The 20,686-nt window shown below is 39.8% G+C and overlaps 1 protein-coding gene across 3 annotated transcripts in view; it reads right to left on the bottom strand.

Moving 5' to 3' along the window:
• DIAPH2 (diaphanous related formin 2) overlaps positions 1-20,686 on the bottom strand; it is a 163,251-nt gene that overhangs the window by 74,678 nt on the left and 67,887 nt on the right. For all 3 annotated transcript variants that reach the window (XM_033072238.2, XM_033072239.2, XM_033072240.2), the window contains 2 exons: positions 18,722-18,851; positions 8,706-8,830 (listed from right to left, as the gene is read on the bottom strand). In XM_033072238.2, the coding sequence (XP_032928129.1) occupies positions 8,706-8,830; positions 18,722-18,851 (255 nt within the window). The remainder of the gene's footprint in view (positions 1-8,705; positions 8,831-18,721; positions 18,852-20,686) is intronic.

Raw genomic sequence — 20,686 nt, 5'->3', positions numbered from 1 at the left:
GGATTTTTCATAGAGATGAATTACTAACACTTTACTTTCATATTTTTTGGTCTCTTTTCCTGCTTTTACTTTTCCTCTCCCCAGGCCTGCTCCCAGGTATTTCTGTGAGATCCCATCACCCCAGCCTTGCTTTAAACCCTGCAGAGTGCCCTGAGCTCTGCTGAATGGCATCACACAAACACAAACCATGAAATCCACCCTCTCCCAATGCCTCACCTGCTGCACAAAATAAAGAACACACCCTTAGCAAATACTCTAATTAATTAATTTCACTTTATGAGGAACATATTGTATATTCTGCCATTCCTGCTGGGATGACTTTGTGGATTTTTACCTCATAAGAAGAGCAGGCAGTGCACAGTTTATCCTGCCATAAATCACATCCTCTGGATGCACAAGTCCATCACTGTTTTTTCTCCATTATAGTGGAAAAAAAAACCTCCCCAAAGTTTTTCCTCACACTATTAGGTCTTGGTTCCTGATCCACAACCCTTCTGTATTTTTTTTCCCTTTGTATGTGAATTACTCACTGATTTTTTTAGCTGGCAATTTAGCTGATGGACTGAATTTTGCTGCAGGCTCTCTCTGAAGCAGGTAGATAAAAATGGATTTCCCAGCAGCCCCTGAAGGATCCCTTTTCCTACAGAACATTTGGGCACCTCTGATCCTGCTGTGTCCACACCCTGGAGTCTGAGGCTGAGCTTGTCTCAAAGCAAATCAACAATTTTCACATTACTGGTCAAGCACTGAAATACTGATTTACTAACAGCTCCCCCTTGGCTTATATCAGGTTTTGTTCATAAAAGAATGGAATATCTCATGATCAATTCTGCAAGCCTGGGTAGAATTCTTTCCCCACCAATGAACATAAAGATATTAAAATACATAGATATAATAAAGGGAATAAAGCCAAGTACCAAGCAAAGTACTGTAAAAAACCTCATATTAGGATAAAAATAAACATCTGGAATCTGGCCAGATAAGACCTGACCAATTAAAAGTGTTTCAAATTCCATTTCACACAGCAACATGCAGACTGCATCAAATTAAACAATTCACATGAAATATCTGAACAGCCCTTCTGCTACTTGATGGTTTGCAATAAAAACAGACCAACAATTCTTTGGAGGAAAATACAGAATTTCAGTATACCTTAAGGAAAATTTCATACTTGGAGTGATTAAAAACCCACACACAGACAGGATCACCCCCATTCATCCCAGAAAGCTTCAGCATGGCTCGTTGGAGCTGGGAAATAAAAGCTGTAAAACAAAGGAGGGGCTCTGGGTTGGAAATGCTGGCATGGTGCTTCCACATTCACCTGCTGCTCCACACACCCCACAAAACACCCTGGCAATTCCAGCCTGACTTTTAAACCTTCAGATTTAACAGAAGACAATCTGACAGGCCTTCCCACCAGGACTTCTCACATCTCTCTTAGAATTCACTCACAATAAACAAAGAAAAACGAAGGCTAAGACTGCTGGAACTGAATTCCTCAGCCATCTCCTACCAAAGAAATGCTCATGTTATCCTGGCTCCCAGTAGGGAAACTGGACTTGGCCAAGCAGAAGGAGATTAAAGTTGTTTTTCCACAAGGTTAAACTCATCTTTAATTGGGAAATATCTAATTCTACAAGGGTTACAGCTTAGGAACCATGCATGCTCAAGGCACAAGAGTAAATGAAGGAAAAGCATTTCCCTTTCAATGGCCAGTGTAAAAACCTGCACAGCAATTCTGAAATTAGGTTTGTAATGAGATCATGACAAATGGATTGATTTTTTTCCCCCCCACTAATTTAGAAAGATGATTATCTGGGACAATAATTAGCAACATTGCCATTTACTGTATTAAATAACAAACCAAACACAACTGGTTTCAGCCATGACAGAAAAGGAGAGTCAGTCTATTACAACAGCAAAATAATTTGCCTTTTTCAGCACTGTGTTTTTTATAAGTTGACTTAGTCCAAAGGTTCACAGCATTCACCTGCTGCACATCCCAGCACAGGGTAATGAGCTGCAGCTCTGCAATATTTATCTGCAGCAGAACCAGAACATTTAACCTCACTTTAATTCAATTATATCTACTGACCCTCATGACAAACATCCAGTCACACCAAATGTGACACCACTCATGCAAATATTTCAAAGCTCTTTTATTGGGGGATTATTTTTCTTTTTTTAATTCCAGGGTGAAAAATCAGGTAAGTGAAAGGATTAGCAAATGCCACAGGGGACATTTCTCAGTGGAAATCAAATTGAATGGCAACAGTTCTATCAGGTCTGGCAGTGAACAACAGGCTCTCCAAATAAATAAACAAATAAACAAATTTCAGCTCCTGGGATGTTTGTGTGAGTGTTGCTGGGCTGCTCAGGGCTGAGATTTCAGGATGTGTTGTTGATGTTGATGTAAGAGGTCCTGGCCATGTTTCTGACTCACTAATTATCTTCTTTTTAAACTTTTACCTATAAAAAGGCAGCTCTGCACACACACTGCTGGGGAGTCACACTCTCCAACTGAAGCACATCTGAGCTCAACAACATCAAATACTGGTGGTTTTTTCCCCTATAGCTTAATAATGTCAATCGAATATAAGTACCTAAATATAGCCCAAATTGCTTGTAATCTGATTTTTAACTTGGCAGGGTCAGTTCTTCAATAGGATTCAAACTGCTGAGATGCCACGAGCTTAAACAATTAGCAATGCAAAAATGAGGAAGGAAAACTCTGTTTATTCACTGATGCCCTGAATTCTCAAAAAAAAAAAAAAAAAAAAAAAAAAAGAAAGCCCCCATTTTGGAAAAGAAAAGCAGATTATTTGTACAAACTAATTCTTCCTATCTGCTATCAGTGTGCTTTCAGCAGGGGGATTTTGTGGCAGTGCTGATGAAATGCAGCAGCCCCTCCCATGGATTTCTCAGAATTACAAGCACAAGCAGTTAAATCAAGTGTGTCTTGGGTGCTTTGGCAGCCCCATTTAAATACCAGGCGAGTGCTCAGAGAGAAAAGGTTTTAAATTAACCCTCAGAACTTGATGCACTGTCAATATCCCCTGCACAAGTGCATTTCAAGGATTCTTCTCCTGCATTTGGGGCAGTACAAAATCATGCAAATCTGGGGCACGCAGACTTGGGGGCTGTCAAACAGCCAAGCAAATCTCTGCCATCTCAAATCTAACACTCAAATCACAAATTTTGCTGTCTCAGAGCTACAAAAAGTCAGAACAGAGCATCCTAGATGGAAAATTTAACCTACACCACCCATGTGATAATTTCCCTTTGCTCATGTTAACCAGTTTGCATTAAACCCTACAGAGCAGGTGGCACAAGGTGGATTTCTGAAGAAAATTTTATTAACTTATTACCAATGAATTCAAATTGGCACAAGTCTGTAGCAGGGGGGGGAAAAAAAAAGCTATTTCTGGCACTTAAATACAGGTTCTGCTTCAAAAATTCCTTGAATCTTGAACAATTTATACACTAAAATTAATTGCAAAGCAGATGTACAGCTTTATAAGGCTTATAATTATTGCTTACAACATTTTCCATTTAAACACAAAACTAAAGATTCAGCAAGAAATAAATCCTTACTTACCTAGGCAGTGCCTTCAATAGGCATTGCAAAATCTTTTTCTTCCACTCAGTATTTTAATTTAGAAAAAAAAAAAAATAGGGGTTTTCTTGTATGAAACTAATAGAAAGTTAAATTAGTCACAAGTTTATTTTTTAAGAAATAATTTCTCTTACTTAAATGTAAGCAACTACAAAAATTACAAAGTCTTAAATAATCAATACCAAATAGAAGTTTCCTCCTACTGCTGGATGCTCATTATAATTTATTGATATGAAGCAAATCACAAAGTTTCAACAAGTTCATCATTGTTCATCCTAAACAGCTGCAGCTTTCTGCTTCCTGCCCCTAAAGCTTGTTTTGAACTGCAAGCAGAAGGAACAAATTTAAACAAATGCTCAACACTCTAAGAGAACACTCTGATGAGGAGGAACATTCTGTGATGTAACAGCAACTGCAAAAATAACAGAGGAGCAGGAATGCAGACTTCCCTCCCTAAACAATACTTGGGAAAAGTATTTTATGTGGATAAATAACCATAATTCTCCTTTAGTCAAGACTTGGACTTGCAAATTAAACTGTTTTCAAATGTCATTTTTGTAGATAGCAAGAACAAAAACTTTCTATAAATACTGCAAGAAAAGGTAGAGATATCTAAAACTCTTCTGAGGTTTATTATACATGACCTGAAATTTGGAAAGTCACTGAAAGGTTGAATTCAATTCAGTTCATTTCATTTCAATGCCTCCACATTGAAACACTCAGGCAGTTACTTCAAATGTAGGGACACAAACAACAGCTCCTGGAAGTGTTTTCCTGTGGGGTTATTTGTGAGAATCCCCTGTTTATGATTTCAGGTATACATTTATATTATAATGTAAATTCAGCTATTAATGCACATTTCCTGCAGAAATGAACACACTAATACATCCCAAGCTCCAAAAACAAAGCCAGGCTTTCCCAAAACAACATCCCCAAAGCCCTAAGGGCTGATGGCTCCCAGAGCAGGCAGGAGGGGCTGGGAGATGCCAGCAGTGCCACTGGCTCTGGAACTGCTGCCCTGCCCTGTGGCACTGCCAGAGCTCAGCTCCCAGCCCTGCCAGCCTGCCCAGTGATTTGGGAATAAGGATCAGTGATTTGGGAACCAAGGATCAGTGATTTGGGAACCCTGGTTCCAGAGCTCAGCTCCCAGCCCTGCCAGCCTGCCCAGTGATTTGGGAACCAGGGATCAGTGATTTGGGAACCAGGGATCAGTGATTTGGGAGTCAAGGAGCAGTGATTTGGGAGCCCTGGCTCCTTCCCCCTTCCTCCACAAGAGAATTATCAGCTGATGTTCAGTTAGTGCACATGAAATCCTCAACATTCCCATGCAGAGAGTCCCCAGCCTTGTCCCCAGATCATTCCCACATCAATAAAAAACCCCTCACACTGAGCTGTGAGCTGTTAGAACAGGGAGTGTGAATGCACATCACTGAGGATCCATGCCTTTCAGGAAGGCAGCTCTTTTATTCCATGAAAAGGATTCTCTTCTAATGAATGGTGTTCCTTACTGGAAATTAAAATTAGTTCACAAATTGCTGCTGTTCCATTTAATGATAAGATGAATGCACAGTGCTTTGAATTTTTTTTTATCTGCTGTAATTTTTGCTCTTTCATTCATCATTCCCTTAATTTTGCAATTCTTTCAAAATAAGCTTTTAATTCTTCACATGTATGCAATCAGTTAGAAAACCCACGTGGCAGCATTGATTGCTCTGGTAGGCAAAAGATTTCAATAAGTTCAGGCCTGTTAATGTCTCCTGTTAGGGTAAATGATCCAGCTGAAAAGCAAAAAGCCAGCCAAGGTCTCCATGTGAGGATACACCAGCTCATGCAGGACACTCTGCAGAAATAAATCCATGTCTGTATTTTAGAAATGATAGAAATGATCTTGTCCAGGGAGCAGGATAACAAAAAGCAGGAACCCAGACACCAAATATGTGCCCTGCTGCTCCTTGAACAACGTTCAAAGCTCCTCTTTATTTCTGGAGGAATAAATTATTTTCTAGAGAAATAAACTTTAGTGTGTGTGTATGCTGGAAGGGAGGAAAGTGGCATTTATTATTCATGTATTTATAGTTCTAAATCAATATTAATGTTAACTCTGCACAACTTGCCATTTGTTCCCTCTGAAATTGCTTTTCAATTCAGTTGGTTTTAATCTTTGTTAATAACATTTACACTTGAAGTCCATTAATCTGAACACCTTTGTCAATCCCCAAGTAGACACTGGTGTTGTAACATCACTGAAATCAGTGTGCACACCTACAGCAAGCAAATACAAAATTCAGAGCTCTGCATTGAGAAAAGATCTTCAATTAGAGGCACAAAGACTGAGCTGAAAGAGGAGTGAGAGCAGCTTTGGCACAGTCAGTAATTGCTTTTCTAAAGTGTTGAATCAGACTCCCCAGTGCTGCATGCAGCAGGGCTAATTATAAAAGAAACCTCTCCATTTAAAGCTGAATTATTTACAAATTGATCTTCAGGTAAAATACAATGTCAGCCACACATCAGATCATGAAAATGTTGTTTCAGGAATCACACATAAGTTACTTAATATAGCAAGAAATTCACAGAAGGAGTATTTGAATCCCTTTATTTTCTTCAGGCACGCTGCACTGAGATGAGTAACTGTATGTGCTAAATAAAAACTGATGAAGTGAAGTGAAAAATTCTCTTGCTTAGACACTGATGAAAGAAAAAAAATCCAAAATGAAAATGGAGGCAGACTTTCTATTCATCTTTTTGTCACTCACAGCACCAAAAGCTTATTTGTTAAAAATAAAAAAAAAAAAAAGTTAGAAAAACCAAAATTACTCAAATTGTTTGTCAGAATTTTCTTCTGTATTTTGAATAATAATTTCATTATTACAAATTCATATTATGAATGGTATTTTTCTTGTCACTGGCCTCCTACATTAATCTGCTACTCCAAGCAGGATCACTCTCAGCCTCTGCAGAAAGACTCACCCACAACTGCTGGTAAATAGCTTTGTTTGTGACAAGAACGAGAAACTGTGCCTTGAATATCATAATTGCTGCATCCTAAACTCCACTGAGACAGCTCCAATTTTCTTAAACACTCCAAGAATGCTCAGCCTGAAATTCTGTAACTTTCTAATCTCAGGATGTGCCATCACCAGCATCTCTTCAGGCAGCTGAGGAAATCAAAGAAATCCACACTGCAGACAAGGGTGTCGTTTTTACACCCTCCAAAATTATTCTTCAATCTAATAACAAATATGGGAGTGTAGGAAACCTTCAATATTCAGTGATAAGCAGAAAAAACTTGATCACTGATGTGGGGGGGTGAGTTAGTGAACAAGCACAGCATTTATCAGGTCATCTCTTAATGCTGCAGACAAACCCAGGTGGGATCCCTGGGATCTTTGGTGTCAGCCCCAAGGTCCCAGGGCTGATAAAAGCAGCCAAGCACAATTCTGGGGCTTGGTTCAGTTCCAGGGGGTGGGAACTGCCTGGAATCAACACTGCTGCACTGCAGCCAGGCTGCCCAGGCACTGGCAATAATTCACTTCCAAACATTTCACAGGCTCCTCCTATTTTTGCCAACACAAAGAAACATTAGTATTTTTTTTTTCACTCTTTTGCATTGTCAGACAAATTTTTTTTTTCCTCTAGGAAATTCAGGTGATAAGCTGTGGAGAGAAAAAATGTTAAATGTTATCTACATGGCTCCTTTTCCTCACCAAATCATCTGAGTGATGCTAATCATGCCTGTGAATAAACACATGGGCAGCAAAACAAAAACACAACTGAGCAATAATTTCTGCACCCTGGAAAGCAGAGCTGTCAAACCTAACAAGAAAAAAAGCAGTGGTAAAAGTGCATTTCATAAACTGGTTTAATTTCTGAACAAAAGTGGGGCCAAGGTGACAGAAGTCAGCCTCTGCCAGGCACAGGACAATCCCAAGGCAATCCCAAAGTTTTCCTGGTGTGAATGGAGCCCAGGGAAATGTTAATGAGCTTTGTTTAACAGCAGAGCTGAGCACTGTGATTACCAGCAGCAAGGCTCTTAACCTCACACCAGACAAGGTGAAAGGGAGGATGTAAGGAATAAGAAACAATTTTCCACTTAGTCAGGAGTTGTCTCCCTTAAGCTCCTTTCCAGCAGACTTGTCAGAAATTTCAAATAAATCCAGAGATGTTAAATACCTGCTTGGGAGATTGTGTCCCTGCCTCCATTCAGATGGAAAATCCTGCAAAGAACTGGCCCAGCACAGACAGCAGTGGGGAGAAATCTTCCTTACACCCACCTGGAAATGGGGAATGGATCCAAACACCAACCCCTCCTTCCTCTTCCCTCTGAGAACCCCAGACCCACAATTTCTGTGCTGAGATCCCAGGAACTGGCTGAGCTCCTGGAACTGCACACAGTGCCCTGGATTGGCAGCACACCCCAAATGCTCCCACATTTGCACAATAAAAATCTGGGAATTTATTTATTTTATTTTTTTAAAGGGCTTTTTATCAGTTTTTGCTGCTTTTTTGTGAGCTTCCTGTATCTTCTTGTTATTTTAAACTCTAGCACAAAATAAAAGCTGGATATACAAAAACCAGCTAGGCAGAAATCATATCACAGCCCCCCATGGATTTTACTTGGTAGTGCCTAAAGAATCTATTCTCTACAGAAATTAAAGGACATAGCACTTTTGAGTGAAAACAAATGTAAATATTCCTCTAAAATGATGTTAAAAATGTAACTTAAAACACTAACAAAACAAATACTCTGCCCTTCAAAAAACACCACATCTGCTGCTAAAATAATAAAGATATCAACTTTACTACTGGCATTTTTCTCAAATTGATTCAATAATTATTTCAGACAGAAAAAACAAAAATCCCCATACTGAATTTGTGGCTGCTCACTGTAACCACTCCAGGAAATCTGTCTGGGTGCCCCCTGGAAAATCTGATTATTGCTGCTTTCAGTTCCCTGTTTGCTTACACTCACCACATCCAGGGATGCTTTTGCTCTGCTCTAGAAGAAATGCATAAAAAGAGACTTAAAAGCTATTTTCAGGTGCTGCAAACACTTCAGCAGAGCAGCAGAATGCTCAGTGAAAAAGGATATGCTCATCTTCTCTACAAACTTGTCGTGCTCATCCTGGCTCTGGGGGAAGTTCTCAATGTCCCTCTCCAGGCGCTGGATCTGCTGGTTCATCGAGTCAAGGTTGCTCTTCAGAGTCTGGGCTGAAACTAAGGGAAAAAAAATAAAGTTTATATAGATTCCAGACTCCACAAAGGGGAAAAAACAATGTCAGTATAAATAGACTGAAAGAGAATGATTCCATTAAGCAGACTGATATTTTTCTGAATTACTGCTCATAAAAATCCTTCCCTTCATAAAAATAAAGTGAAAATATCTACTGTAATATCATATTTAACATTGAAATGTCACCACTTAATTCTACCATTAGTTCAAATTATTCCATTTCTATTTAAATTTATGGTAAAATTTCCAATATTTCTAATATTATTATTTCTAATATTCTTTTAAATCTAATTCAAAGATTAAAAACTAACTAGAGTTCAAAGAGATTTCATCTTCTTAATGCATGTACTTGGTTAAATGAATGATCTTATTAACACACTTTTCTGTTACAGGAATGATTTAAAGAATAGACATGGGGGAAAAAAATTAAATATTTTTCCTTATATTGAAATGACAGGGATTTCTGGGGCCCAGAGCTGTGTTAATGGCAAAGGTAGGTCTGAAGAATAAAAGCTGCTGATAATCAAAAGGAAGTAAAAGACTCAGAGTACACCACACTAATTAAAAAAAAAGAGGGGACTGTAAAGAACTCCTCTTGCTGTGTGACAAGCCATTCTAATGAACAGCACTGTGATGCTAATTTGGATTAAACTGCCCCTGACACATCCTGTGAGCAAAAACTGACAGCACGTTGTGGAGGTGAAGCAATCCCACATCAGAGAAATCCCAGAGCTGGGTGAAGTGACAGAGCCTCTGCAGAGAAATTCCTGCTCCAGCTGCAGAATTAAAGCAATCTGAACTCCAAATATTGACTTTTTTGGCATGAGGTGCATTTGTCAGTCTCGTTTTTATCACAGAACAATTGCACAAGTCCTTCCTCTCCAGTCAGAGCTGCTTTTTGGAGCCCAAGCCTCTCTTCTCTCCCATTCTTTGTCTCCTCTTGCACAGCTCACAAATCAGAGCTTTTAGGGAAAAGCAGAGACTCCCAAGAAACCTTTGCCCCAGTGCAGCCAAGAAAAGCAAGGAGTTTTTATTGCCCAAAATTTCCACTAAGAACTTTCTAAGAACCATTATTTTTTACTATTTCCTTGCTATTAAAAAAAAGAAAAGAGATGTTGTGACTACATGAGATTAAAGAGTAGAAGGAAATTGAGTCACAATGGCCTGAAAAGCAGCACACAGGAAATAAAAATCTGGTAAATAAGGAAGCTGTTCCCAGAAGTCAATTTTCTGTTCTTTCTAAGTAAGGACTCACATCAGCCATAACCCTGATTTCACGAGCGTGTTCAAATCCATAAGGCACCAATAGAGCTGCCTTTATAGCAGCCATTATCTTGATTTTATTTTCAATTTTATCCATTTTATACTGGGTACCAAAGGAGCTACTAATCATGTAATCCTAGAATTATAGTGGAAGTTTTTTAAGCTTAGTTCAGCTGGGGTGGGAATCTGCATTGACCACAGAATCCTTGTAGCTTTTAAATTCACATTTGAGAGTTAACCTTGAAATCAAACACTAAAACACTCTGAATATCACCAATTATCAAAGCTTTTAGGTTATGGTTGCATTACTTTAATCATTTGATACTATGATCAAAGCACACATTTTTGCTTGAACTGAAGAACTTGAATTACTGTAATATTTTTATGGGCTGTTCTGGAGCTGGAGAGGGGCACAAACAGCACTGAAGGAAAATGCTGGAACTGCAAAATAAATGAGGGGGATGCAAATGGTCATTCTGCTCCTAAAAAAGAATAGCAGCTGGTACATAAATAGCCAACATAACCAAGTTTTACTGTTTGTAGCAATTTGAAAATACCTAAGTGCATGACCAAGTAGTGAAAGTTTATTTTTGTCTGGAATTCAAAGGTGCACAGAAATTCAGCAAGGAATGACACATAACTGTTAACCTGTGTGATGAAGATGGATGGAAAGGGTTTTCAGTGACACCCTCCTATAAAACTGAGCTCAGAAAGCCCCAGATCAGAACCCTCAGCCTTTGAAAAAAGCAGGAACTCCATCCAAGCAGGAAGGTTGCACCCTAAAGCTGTGCTTCCCATAATTAACTTCTATATTCACACTCAAGTAACCAAAAAAAAAAAAATGCTGTAGAAGATGCAATTCTGTTCACTTTTTCTTCCCCCTGGCCCAGGCAAATGTACAAGTTTCTGTTCAGATAATTTATGAAGTTGTTGTTCTGCAAGACAAATTTCAAAAGATGACAGAACAGGGAACATATATATATATAGACTACAATAAAATATCTGCATTTCCTCCCATAAACCCTTTTATTAGAGATTTACTACTTCAGTAATGTGCAAAGGAATCAACATGAATGCCTCCTACTTCCAGGGAAATTCATGTAAATTCCTTCAAACTCTTGCAAGGTTTTAATTTATGAAAGCATAAATTCCACGTGCAGCACAAAGCCATTTCATTGAACCCATTTCAAAATGCACACCCTGAGCAGCCTGTCCCCTGCTCTCCTCAAAGACAGAGCTTCTTCACCTTCCATGTGCCCATCACTCCACAGGCATTCAGCTGAGCTGCTCTCAAAAATGGAATGAGAGGCAGCATTTGGCCTTCAGTGCAAGGGCTCTCACTGGCAAAGCCTCTCTGGAGCAGCCATTCCAGGATTATTGCACTCAGTGTTGCAGCAAGAGAGAACAACCAACTAAATCCAGCACAGAAATAACTGATGTCAAGGTAGCAACATGAGGCAAGTACAGAAAATGAGGAAAGCTTGGAGAAACCAATCCCAGCATCAGCAGCCACTAGAAAAAAAAACAAAACAAAACAAAAAAACCCAAAAATCCCCCCCCAAAAAACAGATACTGGAGGATGAGCAGACCCCCAAAAAAGGGGAGCAACCTCAAGGATGCCTGGCCATTTATTTCCTTGTATTAGCCAAGATGAAAGGTTTGCCACATTTCCCAATTAAAACAGAGCAGCAGTAAAGAACTCACCTCACCCACCCCCAGAGCTTCACAGTGAACACTCCCACACAGTGAAAGGATTCAAGAAATGGGGAAAGTTTGAGGATTCAAGAAATGGGGAAAGTTTGAGGATTCAAGTCAGTCAAATCTGCTGACACAGGGAATAGTGAAGACAGAGTAGAAATGAGTTCAGAAAGGAATGATGTGGATTCTTGGACAACAGGTTCAGAAGAAATGTCAAAAATAAGAGGCAGGGATGGAATTTTTAAAGTCTGTGTGAACATGTGCAGGTGGTGGGAGAAACAGCCTGGAGGAAGTGCAGTGTAAAAAAGCCACAGAAACCCCCAAATCTATATATGGAGCAATCCTCAAGGCCAGAGAGCAGAAAAAAGCAGCAGAATTTCTCAATTTGTGCCAAACTGTGTCAGTCTGGCCCTGAGTTCAGCCCCAATGGCTGGCAGAGAGCACCTGCAGCTCCAAGGTAGGAATGCAGCTCCTTGGATGAGTGCACCTCAAACCCTGGTGAGAAGAGGATTTATGAGACAAAAAAAGAAGCCAAACTTGTTAAACTTGTGTTTCACCTCCCCACAGAATCTCTGTAACCTGTACAGCCAATATGAACAGGGTAAAGTGAAGTGCAATAATGCATTCTCCAGATTTTTCCTGCCAGTGGTAGAACAATACTCAGATCCATCCACATTGTCTCTGCACAAATACTGAATGCAACTCACTTAACCATGCCCCATTAAATCTTGGGCTGATTAAAAGATTATTTTGTATATTATTATTTAATTACAGTAGACAATCCCAGCCACTGAAGAGATGGCACAATATTATTCTGCCATGGAAGGTAATAATTTCCTTCACTTATTATTTCCCTTGTACTAATTGCTCCTCTGAAAACAGCCCTGAAAGCAATCCTATCCACTTATGCAGGAGAAAGCAGTGGCACAGTCTGCACGCTAAGGAAGGCTTAGTGAGTGTCTGGTGGAGCAGTTTAGTCCCAGAAAATGCTCCAAGCACTTAATCTCATGTTGATGGCAAGCACTAGCTGCTCCCTGCAGTCCAGCTAAGCATTTTGTATTTACATTAATACAGCAGTAGTACCAGAGGTCAGACTAATCCCTCCTAAAATAAGATTGCAGCAGACAGGGTCCCCCCACAACCAGAGGTGAATGATACACTCTGATTAGGTGCAGTGCATTCTGCATAAGGAATTTAGCTGGTGTCTGATCATGGTGCAGAACTGGGATGGCCATGGCCACAGCTGGAAAAGGCTCTGAAGTGAAAGGCAGCAACAGAAATTACTTCAGTAAGCAAAAGCAAGTCTGTAGGAAGTAAATGAACTCATGGATTTTTAAGTCTAGACAGTATTTGCACCATAACTACATTGCAAGCATACTAATGACTATTTATTTCTTGCTGCCTGAGGGCAGATGGAAAGAGCTGCACAAAGGAATGAAAGGCAGTTTGGAGGGGAATGGGTGAGCAAGGACATAATCTGCAGGAATTACAAACACTGGTTACTCAATTCATACCAAACAAGTTTCTATTTGTTAGGACAATAAATGTTAGAACACCTCAGGGTCAAAGGGGAAGAACAGCTGGAGGAGTCACCATTCTGCTCTTCCAAAAGTGGGAAAGCTTTCTGACACAAAGTCCTGCTGCTGAACAACCAATCCATCGTGCACAAGAGACTTTCCCTGGCAGAACCTTACCTGCACTTTTTCAAGAGACTTTTTTTCTCTGGAAGAACCTTCCCTGCACTTTTGAAAGTTTAGGACTAAGAGCAGGTCTGCCCCAATGGCAATGTTCTGTTTATATCCTATTACAATATACTGGAATTTAACCTGAGGAAGCTTTAAAGCTGATTTTTAACAGATTTCACTCATGGATGTGCATTTGCACTTCTGATTTGGATGCTGAGGTTCTCTTGCCAGCAGAGCCTGTGCCTCTCACTGCCTGCTCCCAGCCCTGCAGGGACACAGCTGAGCTCCACCTCTCCAGGTGAATCCAGGGGTGACCAAAGGAAAAGCCCTTTGTGACAAGCCCAGGTGCCTCCTGGTTTGGGTTTAATGGGAGATTCAGTCCCAGGCACTCAGTGTGTGCCCCCTCCTGCTCCCCCTGTCCCCAAACCTTCCACACTCCCCTCAGTGACTAAACAGCAAACAATGGCACAGAATATCAGTTTTTAATTGAACTGACTTTTCTCATGACAACTAGCAATCTTTCAGCAGAGTCCCAGTTTTAGAGGCACTGGAGCTGATGGGTGAGAGCAGCTCAGCTCTCCTGGCAATGGGCTTTCACCTCCAGAGCACTCCAGAAACTCACCCACTCTGATGCTGATTTAATTACAAATGCCTTTCAAGATCTCAGAAATTGAGTTTATTTTTAAGAGAGAGCTCATAATTACAAAATCAGTGTGTATTAAATGAGCAGGCTGAAGAACTGCTGGCAGGGGTGAAGGACAAATTGCAGATGAGGCAGAGGAGACAAACACAAAGTGAGGAATGCACAGAGAAGGAGCAAAGCTGCTGCCACACAAACCTGCTGCTGATGGAAAAACTCAGAGATTTTGGGCAATTTCACCCAGCTGAAACCTTCCTGACTGGCTGACCCTCTGCCAGAGGTGCCACAACCTTCCTCCCAGCCATCCAAGTGAAAATGGGACCACAGACAGGCAGGAGAAAGAACAAAGTGCCATTTTGCAGCTTTTGCCTCTCTCCAGAGCCTTGTATTAAGGAATTCTAAATGGATTACACAACTTAAGACATTTAAAGCAATCCTCACTTCTGAATTGGTTTAACTACAGCCAGAAATTCTTAAATGCTTTAATTTCTTTAATAAGCAACAGCCCCTGAGAGTCATTTGGACTGTTCTTTCATTTTGCCCTTGATACTTACACTTCAGGGAGAGGAGCAGAGCCTTAAAATGCAAGCCATACAAAAAACTGTTTAATGGAGATTCCAAATTATAACTTCAAAACGTAGCTCCAGAATGCAGAACAACCACAGCTCTGTACAGCATTTATTACACAAGACAGCAGCTAAAAAAAAAATCCTCAAAGCCTTTCAGACTGGGGGGATTCACTGAGCAATTCTGCAGAGTTTAAGGCAACCCAGAACCTTAGTGAGGCTCCAAAAGGATCTCAGAGAAATTGCAGCTTGGAACTGGAGCACAAGCAGTGCCTGGGAGGTTTCTGCCTCCCTCATGGGCCAGATTGGGCAAAATCTGTTTCAGCAATTTCAGCTGTGCAAGGTGGAAATGCTGCAGATCTCTCTTTGTTAAAACCCAGGTTTTTTTCTGCTGCAATGAACTATAAAACTTTTGTTTGACAGAAAAACACTGCAGCTTATGAGCATGCTTTAAATTGCTCTACTTCAAAGTGACAGTGGCACAGGATGTTTGAAAATATTTCCCCCATTCTAAAATGATGCCATTAAATCACAGCGAAGTACCTGTATAAAATCTCAAAATTAATATTTTATTACAGTATTTGTAATAAAAAAGTACATCTATATTTGCATTCCCAGTGTTTCTGATTGCTAATGGCCTTTCTAGAGAGATGCCTCAACCATCAGAACCATATGCTTGCAAATTAATGAAATAAATGCCCATGTCCACATGAGTGACAAAGCTGTGCTGGCATTATTGGTATTTTTCAGTCCACTGCACAGACCTAATTGACCCCCACAAGGCACCTTTCACTCGATTTTACTTTCAACAGCACTTTAAAAGAACTGTGAAGGGGCACACCTTTATATCAGGCAAAAAATTCAGTGTGTTAAGTGTTCAAAAAAGCCCTCGTTATTACTGAAAGAGAGTAAAAAATACAGATATTTCTATTCTACATCCCTCAATTTGCTGTGACTCTGCACAGCCCAGGGACTGCCACTGCTGGCAGGCCAAGCAGTAACAGCCACATCAGGAATGTGATATTCAACAGATAAAAACATAGCTATGGTTTATTTTCATGTTGTATTATTTACAGGCACAATGTTTAAATCATCAACTGGGATGTAAAACTGCTGCTCTTATTATCTAAAATGAAGTTGCTGTTATAAAATGCATGGCTAACTTATTTTAATCATCTTAATTTTATGTGTTACCTATTTCACTTTGATTTCTGAGAGGCTTGGCATTCAGAGAGCCTCAAGTTTAAAAATATATTTATTTTCTGAGTGATTCTAAGCTATACTTTTAACCTCGTGGCTGTTTAGAAATATCTGACTTGTAGGAACCTGTTGTTTGTGTTTGGAAATTTGACTGAAGCCCAGAATGGGATGGAAATTCTCCAGGTATTTCATAAAAAGGTGTAATTATGAAGTGCTGAGAGCAGAGACCATGAAAAGCAGCAAGTGGGGTAACAGGAGAAGGAACAGGGCTGGGCTGGGTCCAAGGGACAGGAGGAAAGTGCTGGGGAAAAGGGGGAAAAGAAAATCTCTGACACCAAAGCCACCAAAGCATGCACTTTGTCACAGCCTTGGGAGCTCTGATTGGTTCTCCTTTCACAGTCTGCTTCCAGGAAGAAGAAATGCTGTTCCAATGATCCCTGGATAGTTAATCCCTTTGCTTGTATTTTCCAGAATAAAACTGTTTCCTAATTTATTTTTACTTTTCATAAACCTGCAGGTTGATCTTCCATCTTTAAAAAGATCAACTATTTTATTATACCTAATATCAGATTATTGAAGATTTTAGTACATCCATGGGCAGTTCACCTAATCCCATTGACCCTTCCATATTAAAATCCAGTTTTAGGCTTTATCTGCTCTTTGTTAAAAAAAACACAGCAGTTTTTCAGATGCTGGCTCTTTATTCCTATATGAAAATTAAGCTGAACAGGATTTTTTTTTTCTTTACATGGAACTGAGAATATGCAGCCAAGATTGAAAAGAAGTTGCAGCATTTGGAAGGTTGTGCACATCCCAATTACTCCTGACTAAAAGGTACCAGCATCCACCTCAGGTAATGGCACTCACCTGCCTAGCTCACATTTCCTTATTTAAAACTCATGCAGAGATAATATTTGCTGCTACATTTCTTCCTATTTTAGGAAGAACTGATGCCAGCATCCTCATATCCAAAAGAAGGTTCCCACAGGAAGAATAAACCCAACTCCCCATCCCCAGAAGCAGTGGTTTATAAACACCAAACAATAAATAGGAAGTGCAAATCTCCTCCTCTTCCTCCACAGAGGCAGCCCCACGTGAGCCAGAGCAGATGAACATCACAATTAACAAACCCCAGAAGAACCATGGGGAACACTTGAAGCAACTTGCACAAATCCCATTTATTCTGCCAAAAATCTGCCTTGCTCCAGAAAGCAAGAAAGGCTGAAGGAAAAGTTCTGGTCATTAAAAATGAACAGTGATTTATGCTCTGCTAGAAGTCAGTGCTGTTTATGGGAAATGCAGCTTTTATCTTACAGAGTGAGACAAATTTATCTGCAATAAAATCTTTTTTATATGTATGCTGAGCATCAGAGTTATTAGAGGCTTTGCTCCCATTAATGTGCTTTCTCTGTTTAGGATGCTACAGCTTAACTAAACTTTACTGACTCTCAGTTTAATTCCTGAAGTCAACTTACAGAACATCAGAGGCTTTGAATCAAACTATAAAAATCTCAAAGCTGCAAGGTCAAGTGTCAGCCACAGAAGAAAATTCATAAAAGATCATCAAAACTGCCTGGTAAACCAGAAGACTTTATAAAGAAAGGAAGAAAAAGATTAAAAGTCACCTTGAGAAAAGAATTATCAAGTGGCAGAAAACACTTCTGGAATTTAGATAAGATACCAAATTGCTACTTGCATAAATCACTTAATTAATAAGTTATCCCACAGAATCAGAGTTTGCTGAGCTGGAAAGGGCTCACAAGGATCACTGAGCCCAGCTCCTGCCTGCACACACACCCCAACAATCCCAGAGCAGGCACTCAGGCCAAGGAACCATCCTGCAGCCAAACACAAAATAAAACACAGGTTATATGCAGGGAAAAAGCAGGGAAAGTGCATGAAAAGTTAGAGAAACAGAAAATAAAAGTATGATAGAGACAGACACAAAGTGTGAAGAAATGTGAGGTGAAACAATGGCAAGGTTGGGTTGATGGATGAACTGTTCCCCAGGTCCCCAGGGAGTTCTGCTCTCAGCAGACAGTGAAGGCACAAGAACACAAACTGAAAGCAAATGATGGCCTCATTAATGAGGATCTGTCTAACAGCTAATCACTGCACTCAAGAGAGACTCTGACTGATAACACTGCAGAAAAGGAGACAAAAACTTCCAGGAGAAAACCTGGACAAGCTGCTGGAAATGTGTACCCAGCTACCTCTCACCTCTTCCTTCATATTCTGGTGCTCACCCAGATATTTATCTTCTGATTGAATGAGAAAATTAAGTTTGTGTTATCTTCATCCACCACCTCCTTCTGCCTCAGCACAAAACTCAGCAACAAGTGTGCCAAGCAGCACAGTCTGTGCTCATCCAGCTCCCACACCCCAGCCTGGGCTGCTCTGACCAAAATTCATCATTAATTGTTGTCTGGGCAGCACAATTCAGCTGTGTCTATTCACATGCAGCCTGGGATTTTTGCAGAGCATGTTTGTTGTTCTCTCAGGTGTGGCCAGGAGGAATTCTCTGTGTGTGAAGGCTCCTTAGAGCTCAGGTGGGACACTCAGCATCATCCCTGCACTGCTGACACAACTCCTGAGCCTCACTGAAATAAATTGTGTTATTGTCACAGCCTGCTACACAAGGAGTTGCTCTATTGCTGTTTTTCCCCCCTGGTTTCTCAGCTCAATAAATACCAGAAAGGCACAATCCAATGGATTAGCAATGCTTACAGGTTACATAATCCCACAATCCCAAATGAAATGGTGCAAGTATTTAATGTCAGAGCAAACAAATGTTACCTTTAGGTGCTCTGCCTGTTTGCTTACCTTTGCTTGCACTCTCAACATGCTGCAGTTCATCTGGGAATTTTAAGATGTCTCTGTAATTCTCCTCACAGATTTCTGCCAGGAAATGCAGCAGGGTGGTTTTCTGATCTGATGATTTCGTATCTCGAATCTAAAACGTGAACACAGGAGAAAACAAAGAAAGAAAAATTCTTAAAATGTTTCAATAAAGTGAATATTGCAGACTTCAACTCATTAGTAAAATGTTACCTACATGGGTTGCCTGCAAATAAACAGATTCTTTAAAAAATGAAATTTCTGGAATTCTTCATAATTTAGGACTACAAAGGAATCTACCCTGTGACATATTTTAAGAAAGAATGATTAATTTTGATGGGAACAAGACCTGAAGACAGTCCATAAAGTTCTGACATTTTAGCACTGTCAGTTCAGAATCCCCCAGATCAAAAATATCTGTGAACAGAGATTAAACAGAACTGAACTTAGAACATTCCTTCAATGCCATAAATGCCAAATCGCAAAAAAAATCCCTGAAATACTGCATAGCTGGGCTTCATGCTAACAGTCAGAATTTACATTTTGACCAGTCAAATTAAAGTAACTCCTTGCTGTAAATCCACAAATTTTCTTGGAGTAAAATCTAAACCATGCTGCTTTAGGCTAAAGACTTGGAGACCAATTCTATAGAGTCACAAAATAAATGTCCCCTGCCTTACTAGAATACAGAATAACAAAAAAAGCAAAGGTAATCCTGACTGTAGCTAAAGGAAATTTAATGCATGCAGTTGTATTTGTGAAAAGCTGCAGGAAAGCTGTGCACAATGGGCAGTAAGGGGGAAATGAATATTTTTGTTGTTCTTTTCACTGCAGAGGCACTTGCCAGTGGCCTGGAAAAAAAAAAATCAGGGCTCTTGGAAGTGATAAGGCTCTGGTGTCCATTGGCCTGAGTGCATGGACTACTGAAATGAGGTTTTTTAGTTAAAAAAATAAAAATAAAAACCTGAACTAACTGTTAGCCTACAGGACCAGTGGCATTTTTCCAAAATTCTTATGGCTAAATGCCATGCACCTGTCTGGACAAAGGAACATCATGAACTTAAGAGAATGAGAGAACAAATTTAAGACCAGATTTCTGAGTTTGCCCATTTTTGTGCAGATGTGGAGAAGGAATGTGTGAGCTGATGGGAGATCAGCAGAGGATCCTGCAGAGATCTCTTGTTCACAAAGGCAACAGAGGAGGTGCACGTAGGAGTTTGAGAGGAGCACACTCCACTTGACAGAGAATTAGTAATACATCTGGAAAGGATTGTTTTAACAGCATTTTACTCATCTAGTACAGTTCTTACACTGAAGTAAGCTACAACATACACAACAAATGAAATAAAGGATTTATTTAAGAAGAATACATAAATGCGTGTGTAAAATCTCCTATTTGTTTTCTCATTCTCTAAATCACTTCAAGTTCTAATTCCATAATCCTCATGACAGCCTTGCCATCGATGTTCAATTTAATAGAGGCCTTTCAGCTTTAAGGATTACCCTGTTAGGAATAAATGAGTGCAGTGGAAAAACAAGCTTTTAAAAATATAAGGTATTTAGGCAATTAAGAAAGCAATTTAATTCATACCAATTCAGCGATTAAAGACTAAACAATGCTCAGTAATGGCACACAGTTAAAGGGCTTTCATGTGTTACAGACACACAAGTTCTTCTGACTTGAAAAAAAATCGTAGATTTACTGGCTAAACATCTGCATGGAAAAAAGAAATTGCATTTCAATTTGTCTGTGAACAACAGTAGTGGGATTTGCAGACTTTGAGCTCTCTGACATCATCAAGTGGATAAAGCACTTTTTTTTCTAAATGGACAAAATTATTTTGCTTTCAAATTACAACAGGAACATGTTCTGCCACCAAGAGCAACATCATAACAAGAGTGAGTATTAGCACCTGGTACTAAACATTTATTAGATCTTGAACAAATGTA

This window comes from Catharus ustulatus, chromosome 14, assembly GCF_009819885.2.
Source record: "Catharus ustulatus isolate bCatUst1 chromosome 14, bCatUst1.pri.v2, whole genome shotgun sequence".
Classification (NCBI taxonomy): domain Eukaryota; kingdom Metazoa; phylum Chordata; class Aves; order Passeriformes; family Turdidae; genus Catharus; species Catharus ustulatus.
The sequence above is the reverse complement of the archived record's forward strand: the minus strand, read 5'-3'. Positions and strand labels throughout refer to the sequence as shown.